This window comes from Mastomys coucha, unplaced genomic scaffold, assembly GCF_008632895.1.
Source record: "Mastomys coucha isolate ucsf_1 unplaced genomic scaffold, UCSF_Mcou_1 pScaffold15, whole genome shotgun sequence".
Classification (NCBI taxonomy): Eukaryota; Metazoa; Chordata; class Mammalia; order Rodentia; family Muridae; genus Mastomys; species Mastomys coucha.
Genome location: NW_022196897.1, coordinates 1,229,258 through 1,248,883, shown reverse-complemented (window position 1 = coordinate 1,248,883; position 19,626 = coordinate 1,229,258). Strand labels below are relative to the sequence as shown.

Sequence of the window (19,626 nt, the reverse complement as noted above, 5' to 3'; positions counted from 1 at the left end):
AATGGACTGAACCTCTGAACCTGTAAGCCAGCCCCAATTAAATGTTGTCCTTTATAAGACTTGCCTTGGTCATGGTGTCTGCTAACAGCAGTAAAACCCTAACTAAGACAGTACCCCTCTGTCCACACATCTTTACTTGCAAATGTTCATTCCAATGAGTTATTGCTCATTGCTCTGGTTCAATATCTCTGGCTTCTGTGACACATTATGTACTGGATCCTCACTGGGTCTCCTCCCAATTATCCTGTTGCTGCCCTGTCATGGGAATGCTGAAATTTTGAATCAGCAGGACCTGCCCTTTAGCACCATTCCCAGATAATACAGATATGGGGGTAGGATAACTATTAGCTCTGGATCTAGGCCTGAGTAGTAACTGAGCTGGTCAGGGTGCCATCTATCCATTATCAGCATCACCTGGGTAAGGTCTTCATCACTGCCCAGGCTAGGCCTCCAAGTGCTGCCACTGGCAGCATGCCAGGTCTGTTCTCTTGCTCTTGGTACCAGCTCACCCACACTAACGCCTTCAGAGCCAGCCCTACTGTACTTCCCACATGAAAGGCAAGGCCAGCTCTCCCAAGTGCTGCAGCTAGAGAGGGGCAGGGCCAGTTCACCCACTCTCATGACCCCAGGGTCATCTCTCCCCACTGTCTCAGATGTTGAGGAACAAAAGGGCAAAGGGCATGTCCCCCTGCTCAAGCCACTTCATGGCAGAAGAGTGGTGGGCCCAGGTCTCCCTCTCTCACAACTTTGGGGCATGCTTACACCATTACCACTACTAGGGCCCACTTCTACTCTGCTACACAAACAAGGTGCAAGGCCTATTCTCCCGAGTGCTGCAATCATCAATGGACAGGTCTCACCCACTCTGAGGACCCTGGGGCCTGCTCTCCTGACTGCAGCAGGTGATAAGGGGTGACGAGGGAGGATGTTAGCCCTGTACCCATGCCACCTTATGGCAGATGAGTGGCAGGCTAGTTCTCCCACCCCCAGGATTAGCTCTGCTCTAAGCAAGATGTAGGGCCTGCTCTCCCAAATGCTACAGCTGGTGAAGGGCAGGGCTAGCTCTCCTGCACTCATGACCCTATACAGCCCCATCTTAAGAAGACATTTTCTTAATTTTGGTCCACTTCTCTCTGATGATTTTAGCTGTGTTAAGCTGACATAAAACTAGTCTGTACACCTACAAGTAACAATCAGTCTTTACAGTGAAAACACAAGACAAAAGCTTCATGGCATTAACTTTGATGATTTACTTTGGATATGTTTTTCAAAGACATAGGCACTAAAAGAGGAAATAGATAAATTGAACTCCATGAAAATAAATGTATTGTCAAAAGGCAGAGTATAGTGTGAGGAGCAGCAGGGCTGGGTGACTGAGAAAGGAGGATCACGTGAACTGAAGAGTTCCAGAGTGGCCTGTGGAGCATGGAAAGATGCTGAGGAAAGGAGAGAAAGAGGGCGGGGAGGCAGGACAGCGAAAAGGTATCCCCAAGGATGTGAGAAAGTACTCATCACTGACATATCCTCAAATCTCAGTGTCTATATACCTAAAAACCAGAAATGTATAGTGTTCCTGGTGCCATCATTTAAAAGGAACCAATTAAATGCTAATTGTATTTAGTTCTATTTTTCTCAATTTGTAGGCATACACACACACACACACATACAAACACACACACACACACACACACACACACACACACACACACACATATATATATATATATATATATATATATAAAATTTATTTTGTTTATATGAGTACACTGTAGCTGTCTTCAGATACACCAGAAGAGGGCATTGGATCCTATTACAGATGGTTGTGAGCCACCATGTGATCGCTGGGAATTGAACTCAGGACCTCTAAAAGAGCAGTCAATGCTCTTAACCATTAAGCCATCTCTCCATCCCCATATGCATATGTTCTTAAGTATGTTTTATGCTTTCTTCTTACTATATTTGCATAGTCTTATAGAAATTAAGATTGTTTTCTGGGTTTTACAGCCTATATTTTTAGCCTTCAATATTATGCCATGACCCATGTCATTAAATTTTATTTGGAAACATTTTAAGTCCTGTGACTATATATTATACCATCTATAAATAGTTAATAATTTATTAACCAAGTACTAGATACTAAACTGTGTCTAGTTGTTCAGGAAGAACGCAAGAAATATTTAAATAGAATATTTATAATACTAAATCTCCCAGAATAGTTTTGCATATATCCACATCATGCAAATTCCTCAGTCATATCATGTGAACATTTTAATAGCCTTTCAGAGAGCAGGTACAGGTTGCTGTTCTGACAAGCAAAATAGAGAAAATGTTCATTTCTAGAACCCTGGTCACCTCAAGTAATTGCAGTTCTTTGGGTATATATCATCTGATAGAATATATATGGGCTGAAAATCTAAATGTGCCCCATGGGCTGGTGGTTTGAATGGTTTGTCACCAACAGTGGCACTATTTTGTAAAATTCTGGAAGGCTGGTAAAGTAAAGTCAAGCTGGAGGTAGTGAGGTCACTGAAGGTGGGTCCCTGGCCAGTTCCTGTCTTGCTGTCTGTTTCTTTTCCTGGTATGAATGGACATGTTCTGGCAGGCCTTTCTCACCACAGCTGACCGAACCCAAGGCATCTTTCCTCCTGAAGCTTGCTTCTGTCTGGTGATATGGTTGTAGCTATTAAGAAGTAAAGGGTAGAGGACATCCTGAAAATTGAAAAACAACTTCTATTACTTATGTCACAAAGCAGTTAAGTGATGCCATTATGCATACTATGCTTGGTAAGGGAATGAAGGCATCTGAGGTAGTGTGCAAACCTGATGTTAAACTAGCTGGAAACGTTTCTATCGTTAAGGAAAAAGTCCTATGTATTTAAGTTAAATGGATGAAGTGAAAATGGACTCTTGTCAGCTGTATCAATTCTATTTGGAGTGGTGATGCAGATACTTATTATTCAAATAGGATTTTTTTTGTTAATAGTTTAAATTGCTTAAATAAATAACCTCCACCCCTACCACAGTTTCCACATCACCTGAGATTTCCTCAGCATTAGCATTTCTGGTTTCTCAAGAGGATGAAAGGAAGCCTTCCCAGTTACGCCTTAAACAAGGGAATTTAGTGGGAAGTAGGGTCATGAAGACTCAGACCACTGTCAACTAGCGAACTCTCAGTTTTCAAGGAGACAGAATACCATCATTGTTTCCAACCTGCTTTGTAGCCTTCCTTTATTTTGAGGTGGGATCTTGTTATTTAGCACAGATGGCCCTGGAACTCCCTTTGTAGCCCAAGGTCTTGAGATTACAGGCATGCAACCCCTTATTCTTATTCCATATTATTATTATTCTTATTCCAAATATTATATCCATATTCTTGATCACAGACCTTTGAGACTCTTGTGATCAGGGCCCTTCCCCCAGAGGAATGGCAGCTTGCAGGGTTTACGTATCACACCTGCTTTAAGTCGGTGTTCTCCAAATGCACACTGTAGATGCACACTGTAGATTTCACTTAAAATTATAACAAAATCAATTTTCATAATCCTATGATGCTTTCTATTCTGCAGCATCCACTCATGTACAGTCCTTGGCATGAACCCACGATGCCGTCCACTGATGATTATTCTCCCTTGGCAGATGGGGAGGCCGAAGCTCCACAGAGCACAGGGTTTGCCCAGTCTCAGAGTCAGTGAATGGTGTGTGTTAAACAGAATGCAGGATCACTGAGCTTTATTCTATACGATCTGACATTATGTGAACAACACAAGAGAAACCTGGCAAGCAAAAATGGTACTGCCTCCCATGTTTAGAAGAAAGATAGGGAGATCCTAAACAAATGCCAGGTTTAGAACATGAATTATTTATGAACGGCCATATCCACTTGCAAAATAAAGCCACTGTGGTGGTGTGCACTGGGGATGCTCCCTGCTCTGTTGCTAGGTAATCATATCTACAAGTGAGTGAGAGCTAGCTCCTCCTGCCCCATATTACTCTGGGCCACGAATATATAAAATGGCCAAGAAACACATGAGATGGAAATGATGTAAAATGTGATTTTTCTTTATTGGGAAAAGGCTTCAGGACCTATTTGTACCAGCATGCACATAAATCAGGGGCTGCTTTTGTTGCATCTATTTGGCAGGGGGGTCTTGTTTTTGTTTTGCAATCTTTTTCAATTTGAATTATGCTCTTTCCCTGGACTCCCTGGGAAGAGTAACTGTTTATTTTAGCATGCATGATAAAGCATCCATGCATTGCATGCCTAAATGAACAGAATGACTATTTTCAAAACAGATTGTCCCCACCCTAAAAAGGCTAAACAGACAATTGGCAGAATGATGGTGTGGCCTTGCATTCCCGGCAGAATAAATTGGAGAGCTGTCAGGAGACATCCTGCCTTGCTTTGATTGCACTGATGATGCACAGAAAGAGAAACAACCTCAGACTCAGATTCTCAGTTCGTTCAGTGTCTGGTAGACTGTCATGTGTAACACAGGCTGTAAGGGCTCCGGGTATGAAAAAGCCTTAAAGACAATATGAGGCTCTCCTTTGTAACAGTGACCATGTACTACGTATTCTGAATTTGTTTTGGCAAATTGTCTTTCAGTGTCCTTTCATCTCTTCATCTTTAATCTTTTTTAAATTATGAAAATTAGCCACACTTACTACAACAGTAAGTTCTTTAAAGGGAAAATATGTTATCCTTTCTTCTGATGGTTCACATCGGTATCTCACCTTAATATCTTCTGTTTGAGGACACCAGAGTTAATATATCTGTGAGTATCTCTTTCTTCTTTCTATTTTACACATAAAATTCAATTAAACACACTATGAGATCTTTTTCTTCTGCCTCTTGTGGAAAGATCATAAGTATACTGGATACTTTTTAAAAAAAAACTTATAAGTGGGCCTCTTTGCAGGCCTAGTCTGTACTAATGTCTCTTTTAACTACTAAGTCACAATTAACAGTATTGCTGTTATCTTATCACCTGGCAGTTCCAGTCTCTGAGTTGTTTATTCTTGCTAATATTTACTGTTACTGTCACCACATAAGCATCATTTTATAAGCTTCATCAATTTTATTCAGTTAAGAGGGAAGTGAAAATGGAGGAACTTTTCATAGTCAGCCAACTATGATCACACATTTCTGTAATTAGCAGGGTTACACGCCGTAATAAAAATTACAGAGATTTATATGTGCGTGCTCTCTATCTGGAGCAGCCGAAAATGCAGCTTTTATTTTGTGTTGTCATTGTTTGTCATTAGTTTCCTTGTGGGAATTCAGTGCAGAGCAGGGGGCATCTTCCAGCTGCCTTGATAGCTCATGTGAGTTCCTGCATGAGCACAGTTACCTGAGTTTGGGCATATGTGGGAACGTAATGATGGAGTACCTCGTCAGCCATGCTTTTTCAGGTTAGCCTTGTTAGACTGTGGTCTTAGATTTTTATGAGTGAGGGAGAACCCGACTTTCCAAGTACATTAATTTAAATGCTCTCCATGGTATCATTGTGAAATTGGGGAGGGAGGAAATGCCATTTTGATGACATGAAAAATTTACCCAGCTCTCCCCTACCCCCCTCCCTTCACCCTCGCTTGCTATGTGATAAACGGTGCTCCTGGCCATACGCATCAGGATCTTGAGTCCTCAGGAAGAATTTTCACAGTGTGATTACGGGAAACAACCAATTTCCATAAGTGAAAATGAGCATACTTATTAATGGGGCCTTGGTTGCCTATTGCATTCAATCACGTTTATAAGCAGCAAGGCGAATTGGTTGTATTGCATGATTTAGAGTTTACACAATTACCACCGCACAGCCGAGCTGGCTGTGCTAGGGGCCGGGAAAGAAGCATATGTGGTCCTTTTGCAGGTAATAAAATGGAAAATCCAATTTGCAATTGCAGAATACGCCTCTGAGTGATAGATGATCCTCATGGCAGCATCGGTCAGAGGGTCACCGCTAATCATGGTGCTGCCTGGCTTCCCCAGTGGCCTACACCTCCCGACTGAGGAGTGAGCCAAGTGAGGCTGTCTGGGAGCCAGCCAGCATGTCTGTAGATGCACCACTTTCGAGCCTATTAGATCCTCTTTGTCACAGTGCTTAATCCTGCTGCCTGATCCTTGTTAGAACACCACCAAGAGCACCACTCAGCCTTCTAATAAAGGGGCTGGGTGAGGGCTCCTCGCTGGACGCACTGAAGCATGCAGCGCAAAGGCGATTGCAGGCGGCTGACAGGCAGGCAGCAGGATGAGATGCCGCCTGCATGTTAGTACTTAAAAGGGAACACACCCCAGACAGCTGACAGACAAGCTTCACCAGGGCAATGGAAACTTGTTGCTAGGCCAATAAGAGACAGGTGTCATCTTTCCTCACAGTGTAGTGGTCCATCTTCACTCAAATTATGTTAACCCTCTTCTGAAACTGCTGCAAGCCGGCCTGGTACAGAGGAAGGTAAGAACAGAGACAGATGGTTTCTGGGAGGATAGTAGCTACACAGAAGCAGGGATTGTGTTAACTCCCAGTAACACTGAGTTGAAAAACAAAAGATGCTCACCCACCTTGCCAGGCTCCCGTGATAATTCTAAGGAGACTTTGCTCTTTTGGGATCACGTGTGATTCCCATCCTGGTCACAGGGAATTGATTCCTCATTTAAGGCTTGTTTGGGGATAGTCCGTGTGCTCTTCACGGTCCTGGCATCGAACAGGAAGCTAGCTGGTCTTCCGTTTTTCTCCTCAAAGAACTAGAACCATTCTTTTCTTTCAGGTCCTCCACCCCCACTCCTGAGTTCATCTTGGGGCTGTGAGGTTCCTGTATATTTGCTTCAGTGTATATTTTGCACTGTTTAATATTAAAATAAGCACAATATAATGGCATTGGGTAACTCAGACCTCCACCTCCCCCTCGCCGCACAGGGAGCAGAAGAGCAGAGTGGATTCGACATGATGGAAATGACGATGCTGATCATCCCTGGTCCTTTCTGCTTCCTCTCACTCTCCCACGTCAGGCTATGACTCCTTTTCCCCGAAGGGAGCATGTCTAGCTTACATTTGGCATCTCCTCTGTGCTCCAGTTAGCAGAAGTCATTAGCAATTGTCTGTGCTTTCCCAGTTGCCACTGACAGCACTAAATAGAGACATCACTGGGGACTGACAGATCTCCAGGGGCTGTGGGCTTCAAGCAGTAGAGCACAGCTGACCTTTCTTGGCATTATTCCCTGGGGTATATCTTTTGAGTGTGGTGGTGAGGGAGCACAGGATTTTTGTGCATTCTTTTAAGAAGCTTCACCATTAAAAGACTGTAGGGTTTCTATGCCCAAGTTTCACTGTACTATTGGTAGTCGGTTGGCAGTAGATTGTAGATTCTTCTCTTCTGCAGAATCATGTAGTTCTTAAGTTCAAGGGTCTTAAGTTCAAGGATGCCTCTGTTGTTAATATTAATTGGGGGCTTCTACCCCGCCTTTGATCATTCAGTTTTCAGATAAGAGACACAAAACCTTTGCATTTATACTAAGCCTTAACAGCATTAGAGCCCAACAGATATCAACTCTCTAAACTAATTTGTCTACTTCCTTGCCGATAACCCCCGAGATATGACTTGCCGTGTTCCTGGACTGTTACCCGTCCTACTAGCCAGCCCTCATGGCCAGTTCTCACAGTCTCTTACCCCATGGTGTCTTCTCTTCTTTTCATTTTCTTTTCTCCTCATGGCCTCTGCTTCAGACCTCAAGCCTGAGAGCTGAAGCCCCGCCTACCTCTTTTCTGCCCAGCTAGGTTTATTGACCAATCAGGGATAACTTGGGGGACAAGGTTGCATAGCATTACTTGGTGTACACCAGGATGATCCCCTGGAGGCTTTAAGAAGAACTTGGGGGCCAGTATTTAGCTTTTTAATACATAGCAATAGACCAAACCTCAACATGCCACTTTGAAAATTCATTTGTATCATATTTATTTTTTTTTGAGACAGTCTCTATATAGACTAGGTTAGGCTGTATCTCAATCATCCTGCCTCAGTCTCTCTAATACTGATATTATAAATATGAACCATAGGGGCGTGCCAGCATGTCCCTGTGTTTCCAGATTTCTGGGGCAAACCTTGAGACTTACCAGAGAGAGGCTCATGATATAATCCAGAGAGAAGAGAGCCCTATTCTCTCACTGTCTTATGTCAAGAGAATTCGAATAGCCAGTGCTGGTCTATGGTATCTTTCCCAGCCCTTGCCATGATCCATGTTGCTCTCACTGGCCAAAGACCCTGCAATCCAGCATCGCCAGAAATCTTTTGTGGTTCAAATTCTCTGTTCCTTTTCGTAAAATGATGAAAATCTCATATTCCCACATTGTTTAAAGCACACATGCCGAGGAATCCATGCCTTAGAAAATGAGTTCTTGATAAAGTGTGAAGGACATAGTGTCCTAGATGCTCAGTCTGCAGAATAGAGGTGGACTCAGTGAAGTTCAGCATGAGTTCTCAGTAGGGGACCTGGCGCTAGTATCAGAAAGGGAAAAGAGTTCCCATAGAATTCCCACCAAATGTGTTCACACCCCAGTCCCATCACTTTGGAGTATTTACACCTTGTCTCCACCACCTCTTGGAATCTCTTTAATGTGTTTTGTCATCCACCCCCGGCTGAGTTAGTAGAGAGTTACAGGAAGATGACGATGTGTAAGCCCAGGTTATGTCTTAGGTAAATGTGTCAGCAGGGCTTTGTTCACCTGTAGCATCTTATTCCCAACTTACTGGTGAATTGTTACCGTAGCGACTCTTGCAGGGCACAGGGGACCTTCTGTAGGTGACTGTTCATCCTAAGGACAGTGGGTAGACTACTTATTGTTTATAAAAACACAACACAGAAGAAATACAGGGGTACTTTTAGAATTTTCACCCCCCTCATTTTCTTTTTTTTAGAAAAAAAAGGAGTTCTGGAGAACTAGTATTAGTGAGAAGGTGATATGGAAGATACGACATAGGAATTTAAAAAGTAGAACGTAAGATGAAATGAGAGTTACAGAAAAATGTAGTTGAGGGATTTGTCTCACCTTAGGAACCCAACAAGGCCTCCTGATGCAAAGAGGTAAGGACCACAGAGAATGGCTTCCTAGGCAACAGGATGAGGCCCTGAGCAGCTGCTCAGCTGAGTGGGGATTCGCAGCCCTTGAACTTGCACTTCTTCCAGACAGCTCCCAACTCATGACTTAAGAAAATCAAGCTCATTAATTTCCCAAGTGATGTAAAAGCTGACTAATGATGATTAATCATTAAGAAGAGGAAAATGATAATATCAATAATCTTGGTGAGTGATGTATCTGCTTATCTTTGTACTTACACCAATAAACTGTTTCTTTGGAAAGATGTGATAAATTGCTTCCCTAATATTTAGTCTTCTTTAAAAGTTATTTCTAAGATTATAATGATTTCTTTTATATTTTGAGATTGTAATTTAATTTCCATGTTTTTCCTACCTTCCCTTTTCACTTTTCAAACCCTCCCACATATTCCTCATCCTTCAAAATCATGGCCTCTTTTTTTTATTAATATTTTCCTTTCTGTTTTCTTCCAGTTTTTAATAAGAACTCTTTTTATAAGATGAAAGAATCAAAGTACCTATCCTTTGGTTTTTTTGTTTTTGTTTTTTGTTTTTTTTGTTTTTCGATACAGGGTTTCTCCGTGTAGCCCTGGCTATTCTGGCACTCACTCTGTAGACCAAGCTGGCCTCGAACTCAGAAATCTGCCTGCCTCTGCTTCCCAAGTGCTGGGATTAAAGGTGTGCACCACCACTGCCTGGCTCTATCCTTTGTTATAAGAAGAAACAATTGTATCCGTTTTCCTAGTAAAGCTTTCTGGAGCTGGAGAGATGGCTTAGTCAGCGAAGAATAGACCCTTTAAAGCATGGGGATTTGAGTTCAAATTCCTAACACCTGTATAAAAAGCTGGGCTGAGCCAAGATCATGCTTGTTTGATCCTGACATTGAGGAGAGAGAGATAGGAAGATCCTACAGACTTGCTGGACAGTCAGTCTGGCTGAATCAGTAACTGCCAAGTTCAGTAAGAGATACTCTGTGGAAAGTAAGGTGATGACTGAGGAAGACTTGAGACTCTTGCCTCTAGTCTGCACACATGCATGTACAATACACGTGCGTGTGCGCATGTGCACACACACACACAAAACCTGTGCATACACTGCATATCATAAAAAGGAAAATAAAGTCTATTCTTTCATTCCCAGAGTTCAGATGAACTAGAAAATTATTTGTATTTTCCTTTACTTGTATCTCAGAACATACTTTCATTGTCCCGACTATCAGTTCTGACAGAATGCCACTTATGCATCAGAACAAGACAACCATATCACTTTGGCGTGTCTCGAGAAGGGTGATTGCTATGTGTCTCTGTTCAAACAGCCCTGTGCCGTAGACTACAAGACTGAAATTGGAGTTGCATAGTAGAGCTTTCAGGAAAGGCCTGTGGGAACTTCCTAGGTGAAGCCACATTCTTTCCTGCTTGTCGAAGTGAAGTGTTCTGTCTTTGATCTTGCCTGGCCTCCATAGGCTGGCATACATGAGGAGCCTCCTTCCCATTTCCTTTTCCATTTTCAAATGTATCAAAAGTTGGGGCAGAAGGAGCTTTCTGATCATGAGTAGGTGATACCCAGGTGAGAGGGAGCTTACTAGCTTCAATGCCTTATTGACAGCAGTATTGACCTAAATGGACACACAGCTGAGTTGCTTTGTCCACAGAAAGAAAACAAGGCTTGGTGCCAGCTTCAAGGTTCCTGGCTGACATTTTCTAAAACTGGGGCGTATTAGTTCATTCACCCAAATTTCCATTTCTTCACCTATGAAGTGATGTTAATAACTGACCCTGGGGAGTGCTAGAAAGTTAAATGAGGAAGTAATTTTCAAAGGCAATTTGTAAACCATTTCACTGTTAGCCTCTATGATCACTATGTAAATGAGACTCACTTAGGACTGATTTGTGATGTGTTCCTCATGCTTGAATGGTCCATGGTAACACTACTAGGGTAATGTGCTCCTGTTGCTTCACTCTGGTTTTCTGCTTGATGAAGAAAGTTCTGTTGACATGATTTGCCTTAGATCCACTCACACAAGGAGAGATCCATCTTGATATCGGAAGGGGCTTTATAATTATGTCCATGGGTGGATATGTGCTTAGCTGAGAATGTCCTTGGGTGGGAATGTTCTTGGGTTGAATTGCCCTGGATCTGGATTGCAGGTGATTAGAGCCAGCTAATATACATGTTAGGACTAAATTTGGTCCTTCTCAACCGCAGTGCTTATGACTTAATGACTAAATCACCATTCTCGTCTCTCTTTCAGTCTTGATCAAAACTTTTAATCTCTGTAACAGATATCTAGAATAAAGCATGCTACACTGGAAAAAGTGCTTTCTTGTGTTGGTGGATCCTTTTCCTCTTTCTATTTCTACCCTTCCTCCCTTCCACCCTCCCTCCCTCCCTTCCTCCCTTCATCCCTTCATCTCTCCCTCCCTCCTTCCTCCTTTTCTTTCCTTCCTATCTTCCTCCTTCATTTGGTAGCCATTTCTTGAATCAGGGTATCATCATCAACATTGCCTAGTATGCCAGTAATAACTTGGGGTAAGTGCTTTTAAAAAAATCAAATAAAAATGTTTTCTAATGTACGTAAGGATTTCTCCACTCTCTTTTATTTTACTTTATTTATTTTTCGAGACAGGGTTTCTCTGTGTAGTCCTGGCTGTCCTGGAATTCACTTTGTAGACCAGGCTGGCCTTGAACTCAGAAATCCGCCTGCCTCTGCCTCCCAAGTGCTGGGATTAAAGGCGTGCGCCACCACCGCCCGGCTGTTCTCCACTCTCTTACTGGATGACAGAACTTTCAGCTTCCTTTTGCTTCTCTTCACCTTTCTAGGCAACTTGGATCTAACTGGTCAGAAGCAGGTCTTCAAAGCAGAGAACAACCCCTGGGTTACCCCGATTGCTGACCAGTTCCAGCTTGGCGTCTCCCATGTTTTCGAATATATCCGTTCAGAAACATACAAGTAGTGAGTAAACCCTGCTTTTCTAAAACACCAGACTGTTTCTAAAATGACTTGAAAATTTAAAAATTTTTTTTAAAGCATCTTGTGGTATTTTTTTCCTGTGCAAGCATTTCTAAATGTTTATTGAAAACTACAGGTGGTAATTGTTTCTGATATTTATACAATATATTTATTTGACATGTAAAAGATCATTTTTACTAATTCTTCTTAGAGTGTTTTTAAGGTATTAAATTGGTTAAATATCCACGGTAGTCCAGGAATTTCACCAGCCATGTAAGATCTGAGCATTTTCTATTGTTCTGTGAAGGAGAACCACAAATATCAGGAGAAAACTTGTTAAGCCGTTTATCTGCTAAATCTGTAGAGTACCAAGCAGGACAGGACAGTAGCATATTCTGTTACTTAGAAGGCTTTACTCTAATGGGATAATGAGCTGCACTGGAGAGCAGACAGATACAGAAAGAGGAGGGGACAGAAGGAAGAACTAGCCAGCTTTAGGACATGGCTTCGTCACATCTCAAGTTCCCCCTTTAGATCAACAGACACGGTGGCGCCCCCTCTCAACAGTACCTATTTCTTCCCACTTCTCCCTTTCTCTGTGTTCCGGGGATCACAGGGCTTCTCCCACCTCCCCCTGCTATTATTCTTTCTTCTGTCATTTTTCAGTCTTACCCTAGCTCCTAGTCCCCTAATATCTTCATTTATCGCCATGCTTACCTGATTCCTAATGCAGAAGGTAAGGGCAGTGTTAATTTTAAACATCTGAAGGGAGACTTGAGGAAAATCCAGTTGTACTTTAATCTGTTTCTATTTTCAGCTCCAATTTAAGCATCCGGACTACTAGAGCAGAGCTAGACTATCAATGAAGGATAGGGACATGCTAGACTATCGATGAAGGATGGGGACATGCTGCCTCCAGTGTCTTGCTTTCTTCCTGGGCATCCGCCAGAAAGCGCTCCACCCCCACCCCCACCCACAACTCACAACAGTTCTGTCCTGGGCCAGTGGGTCTGGGTCACATGACAAGACAACCTGTCTACAAATGGTCAGCTGTCTGTCCGAAGTCCTTCCAGCAGGGGTGCTGGAGAGAAGAGGGTGCTAGATAGGAAACGAAGCACACCAGAGCATTGGGAATGTAACTCAGTAGCAGAAAAGCATGGGAAGGCAGAATTTCCATAGAAACTGACAAAGTGGCAGCACTTCCTTGTAGATGATACCTAAGCCCTCAGAATAGTATGTGTGCAGGGTAGGTTGTGAGTGGACTGAACAGGTATGTGCAGCATTGTGGATTCAAGCTTTTCAGAAATGCAAATATAGCTCAGCCTTACAAGTTGTTTAGTTAGTGAAAATGTGTGAAAATATAATTGCAATTTAACTGACTGTTTTATTCTTCTTGGTAATTATTGGCATCGTGTAGGTTTTTTTTCTAGCTCACAGCTGATAATAGCTGTTAGCAAATGCAAAGATGTGGGCCTTTATATGTGTAGTAATGTACAGAAGTATGCCCAGACCAGCCTCCTTTAATCCAGACAGACAGGAGACATTGCTTAGTATTCTGGCTAACAATTTTTTTTGATTTACTCTAAATTAATTTATAATTTACAGAAGGTTAGAATTCATTGTGTATGAAAGTGTTACTAAGTTGAATTTCATTTATAAAGATTAATTTGTGAGTTCCTGAGGTTCATGGTACATCACAGTCATTATTAGGCAATTAATCACCATTATACATTTTATAAATGGATTCAATTGATTTAAGCCACAGTTAGGATTCTGGATAGAGAAGAGATATATTGGTGAGTTCTTTGGTAGTTATTTGAAAACTGATTGTCCGCAATTTTAATCACTAACATATACTACATATGCGTGTGTGTGCATGTGCATGTATGTGTACCTATGTGTGTGAGTATGCTTGTGTGTGTGCATGCATGCATGTGTCTGTATATGTGTGCCTATTTGTATGTACCTGTGTGTGTGTGTGTGTATGCATTTGCCTATGTGTACCTGTGTGTCGTAGGGCAGTGCACGTGTGCTTCAGTGTGCAGGTGGGTTTCAGCCCTTGCTTTCCGCCATGTTTAAGATGGGATCTTAATGCTGTGTATGCCAGACAACTGACCTGCCAGCTTCTAGCAATTCTGTTTATGTACCACATCTCGCCAGAGGAGCACTAGTGAGTGCTGCTGTCTGCATCTGACTTTATGTGCGTTTTGAAGATCTGAACTCAAGCCCCTACGTTTACATGGCAGGTACTTCAGCTGTTGAACTATGTCCTCATCTCGGTAGTCATATCCTTTATGAGTTTTACATCATGCACCTCAGTTCTACTTATCTCCCCTTCCCTTCATATCAACCCTCTACCCTTCTAACCGTGCCCACAAAACAATAAATAAGAAATAGTAGAAACAGATAAACAACAGCAGAAAGCGTAGCTTGCTGTGGAAGCTGTAGTATGGCGTGGCGTGTCCAAACAGCTGCCCTTGCACATGCTCACTGCAGTGAGTCATGGCTCTGGTTCCAGGCCTCCGGTTTCTGCTGCACCATCAACACTGGATCCTCACCTGGACTCCTCTTGAATAACCTGCAGTTGCCCTGTGTCATGGAGATCCTGCAGCTGTGTTTCTGCAGGACTGGCCTCTTCATGGGCTCCAGCAGGAGTAGGTGGCTGTGACAAATGGGAGAGCTGGCCCTGGGAGCACAGGCATGGGAGAACTGGCAGGCTGAATAACTCAGCGACCACTCAGGCCCAGATCAGGGCTTTGAGTGGTGGTAGTATGATGATGATGATGATGATGATGATGATGATGATGATGATGATGATGATGATGATGATGATGATGATGATGATGATGTTGTTTTGTTGTTGTTGTTGTTTCTTTTTTGAGACAGGGTTTCTCTGTGTAGCCCTGGCTGTTTGGAACTCACACTGTAGACAGGCTGACCCTCAAACTCAAAGATCCACCTGCCTCTGCCTCCCAAGTTTATATTCTTATCTCAGTTACTCGGTCAGTAGCACCCTCCTTTTGAGGGGTGGTGTAATGAAGCAGTTTGTGTAGTATGAAGCTAGCCTGTTTGATTGACTGTGACAGAGGATACCATAGCCTTCTGTAGAGGTACATCAAGATTAAACAGTGGAAGGAAAGGCATCTTCTCCTCTTTGGGGATCTACTACCTTATTCACTACTGAAGGGCAGAATGCACTGTGACCTCTTCCACCCACCCCAACCCGCCTCAGACAGAAAAAATGTTGGCTACTTCCTTAATTTCAGCTATATAACCTCATTCTCTTATCATAACTAGCATCAGTTATGCTACACTGGGCGGAAGTATGGATTGTTAGCTAGTTAACATGCAAAATTAAAGTCATAGTCATGACAATGGTACCTGCACTGTACCATTGTTCCAGTACAGAGCATCAGCTTGTCAGTGTAGAGTGCCATCTGTGGCCAGAGGTCCTGGGAGAGGACATGGACAGACACACTGCCGGCCTGCTGTCTTGGGGGAATTAGGTCCCAGCTCCCCCACTCTTTTAATGCTTTAAGCAGTTGTTACATCTTGTACTGTCCCGGACTCCAGCTCTCAGGAACAATGGCATTCTTCTTATTGGTACATACTTGATTATTGTAAAAGTCCAAAACCACTTTTTCAAGTTCTGCCTGTGACCACATAGGTCGGCAACTTATTCATGGCTCACATCATTTTTCTAAAGGCAACTTTCACGTCCAGTGCTTGAGTTTTAGGTTTTTGAACCTTAAGCCTTATAGTTTCTTTTGTGTGTGTGTGTGTGTGTGTGTGTGTGTGTGTGTGTGTGTGTGTTTGGGGGTATGTGTTCAGGTGTGTGCATGTGTGCATGTGTAGGTGAGTATGTTGTGTGCATGTGTAGGTGAGTATGTGCACATGTCCATGCAGGCCAGAGGTCAGTGGTGGGTGTCATTCTTCAGGAATGCTATGCACTGAAACATGTCTTTATTGGCCTGGGACTCATCAAGAAAGACAGGCTTTCTGGCCACCAAGTCCCAGGCATTCACCTGTCTCTGCCTCCCCGGTGCTGAGAGTGCAAGCATCAGCCATAACACCCTACTCTTCTGTGTGGGTCCTGGGAATCTACCTCAGACCCACATGCTTGGCAGACCCACCCATGACTTCTCTGCAGCCCTCCTTAGCATATCTAACAACTACTTCTTCATCTCTGTTCATTTGCCCTGCATATGTCCTCTTCATTTAAAAATACTTAAGTGATTACCTATGTGTACATGTAAATATATGGCTTCTTATTAAAGATATGTGTACACATATGAAAAAATAATTTGAAGTTCCATAAACCTTCTCCCTCCCCGCCCCCCTCCCCCACCTCTGGTTTTATGCTGGTCCTTGGAAAATGTCCCTAGTGACCTTGGCACTTTAAGCACATCCTCAAGATGGTGTGCAAGTAGGGCAGTGATGACAGAGAGGATGGGTCATCTGATGTGTGGGCTCTGATGACTATGAGAGGAAACATGGATACTTGAAACCAACAGGGAATCTGATGCTTGGGATAAAGTGAACTGCACGCACTTGGGGACACTCTCATTGGTTCCAAGAGGAGCTGAGGCCATGAGGCAGGAAGAAGCCTGTCGATTAGGATTTGGTTTTTTAATTAATTTGGTGCGTGTGCGTGTGCATATGTGTGTGTGTGTGTGTGTGTGTGTGTGTGTATGGTGTGTTCATAACACTCATGTAAAGGTCAGAGGACAACTCTCAGGAGTGGCTCCTCTCCTACTGCAGTCTCCAGGAACTGAATTTCACTTGACAGATGGGTGTACAAGCCAGCACCTCTACCCAGAGAACCATCCCACTGATCCGTCTCCCAAGCCCTGACATATGGCTCTTCAGAGATGTTCTGAGACATAGCTCTGGGTACTCATTGGGTCACAGCCATTTCTCAGGTGGAGATTGCTCTGGGTTCACCTGTCGTTTCGCCTCAAGGGGAACATATTGACTGTTGTCATCATGCTGCCCGGAATGTCTCCTTCCACCACGAACGGAAAATAAGCGTCTGAGTCTGGAGTTAGAGATCACATTTAAAACCCAGAGCATCTTCATTGTGTTGCTGAATCACACGTGACCTTTGACCTCCTTGGGGGAGGGTACCCCTGCATCTGTTTGTTTCTATGTGAGCTCTTTTATTTATGTGTAAGTTTGATGGACTGCTCGGTACAGTTCCACTTTCCTTTTTGGTCCCTGCAGCAAGAGTAGCCAGGTTGGATCCTCAGCCCTCGACAAGACCCCCTGCGAAAGGAAGGAACTCACACTTTCCACAGTTTCATCTAGGTGTGCATGCAGTGACAGCAGCCATTTTAGAAGTTGACAGATGTACAGCTGAAGTTGAAAGAGAGGCCGTTGGAACACAGAAGTCCCCCACGAAAGGTGTAATTTTTGGAGCTTGGCAAGTCAGCTAGCCTGGACACAAAAGGAGCTTTTCCCTCATTCTTCTACCTTGTGGCTTGTTTTCCTCCTGGGCGCAAACATACCTCTCTCAGGGGATCCTCCATTGTCCTGAGTTAATGGAAACGGTGCTTGAGGACTGGTCAGCAATTCTAAGAAAAGGCCAAGCATTTATTTATTTTTACTAGGAATCCAGCAAAACCAGTTACCTTGTTTGATTTATGAGGACTGGTTATTTTATCTACAGGTAGAATTAAAACAAAGTTACCTTTCTTTCTGCACTGTAGGCAAACCTGTCCCCGGCTATAATGGACATAAATGCGCTTTATTAATCAATTACACCATCTTCTAATAGCTGCTGAGCTAGCTGCCTAGAAGTTCTTTAAGTCACCAGTGCATCCGGTATCCAATCTGTGGGCCTTTTCACTCTACGAGAGTCATGTGAAGCAGAGAATCATATCTAGTGAACTCCATAAGCCTTTTAGGTTTTTCTGGGGAATTATAAATGGATACACAAAGCTAACAGACAGTTTTATAAATATCTTCAGAAAAAAAAAAAAACAAAAAGAGAGTTGAAACATCAGGAGGACCTTTTGGTCCTTCAGTGAGTATTACATACTGGTAATCAATATGCAGAACACTGTAGACCTTTCTTTTTTGTTTTTATTGTGTCTGAAAATAGCTCAAATTAAGCCACATGAAAACAATATATCTGTACAGTAGATGTGAATGGAAGGACCATTTTCCCTTACAGCTTCCACATAGAGATCGTATTTAATCTAAAAGATAACTGTATTCTATTCCTAGGCTTTTTTATTTAATTTATACTTGCTACATATATATGGTTGGCTTCCTTTTTAAATTCTATAAGTTTATTGTTTCATTTTGTTCATAATAGACAATGATGTTCAAGCCTTTGACACCTCTGTCCAGGTTGCCTACAAACATGTTACCTTGAACAAGGAATACTACAAAGTATGGAAGAGAAAAGGAAAAGCCACTGAAGGTGTACCTGGGGTATGATTGTGTCGCATCTCTTCACCTTGTCAAGGGACAGCAGCCGTTACAAAGGCAAACAATTAGCACCTCTCAGGACCCCTAGGTGACCTTGGGAGATCATTGCCTAGCAGACCTTAGACAAGCCACAGCTGACTTTAATGAGGCTGCAAATGCTCCCTTCCACACACTTGGACCTTTGAGACTTTTTTAAACTCGCTGGACTTTTCTGCACACAAGACTGCTTCCCCCAGGCTGCCCAGAGCCTACAAGATGCACTTGGACGTCTTCTTACAAAAGGCTGTGCCTTCTGCAAGCACCCAACCAGAATGCATCACTAACAAGTGATGCAATATTATACACTAAATCCTTGTCTGCAACTCAGAGCTCAATGTTTAGTATGGATTCGGGAATGTTGTGAGGAGGAGCATTTCCACTTCCCAGAGGTGAGCAACGCTGCTCTGCCGTGGTCTGTTCATGGGGATATTCTGCCCACCATGGTGGAGCCAAGGAGTATGGACTTACCCTTTTGAAACTGAGAACCAAAATAAGTCTCCCCTCTCCTAGAAGTTGATTCTCTTATGCATTGTGTCACAGTGACTGAGAGGTGAATCTAAGCTGCAGATCTGCTCCGGACCTTTGGTAGCCAGCTTCCAAGAAAGCCCTCCATTTTTCCTTCCAGTTTGGTGTTCACAACCTAATATTGGCCCCTAGTACTTCATACCATCCTGGCTCTCTCATAAATAAATAAAGCACAATAGTTTATCACTGCCAGAAAAAACAAACAAACAAACAAAAACAAACAAAACAAATGATATCTCTAAGACTTAAGAATCATGATGATATAGATAATCTTGAGAGTTGGTTTCAAGAACAAAGAGTCAATTATTTGAAATCATAAAAGCATGATGTCATTACCATCCTTTTTGAGTTTTAATTGCCTCCTTGTTGTAAAACTATCAAGAACATTTTAAAAATTGCTTGTGGAGCTGGCATGATGACTCAGCAGTTAATTGCATCAGACCTGGGTTCAGTTCCCAGAACCTTCAGCATGGCTTCTAATAGACTGTATGTAACTCCAGGTCCATGGGGTGATTATATGGTCTGCTTTTGTCTCTGCAAGCTTCTGTACATGATGACACAAAGTCAGACACATACCCATTGAGTAAAT

General features: G+C 42.9%; 1 protein-coding gene across 1 annotated transcript in view; it reads left to right on the top strand.

Moving 5' to 3' along the window:
• Window positions 1–19,626, top strand: part of Rsu1 (Ras suppressor protein 1) — a 186,256-nt gene that overhangs the window by 84,411 nt on the left and 82,219 nt on the right. The window contains exon 8 of the mRNA XM_031369042.1: window positions 11,909–12,041. Within this exon, the coding sequence (XP_031224902.1) occupies window positions 11,909–12,041 (133 nt within the window). The remainder of the gene's footprint in view (window positions 1–11,908; window positions 12,042–19,626) is intronic.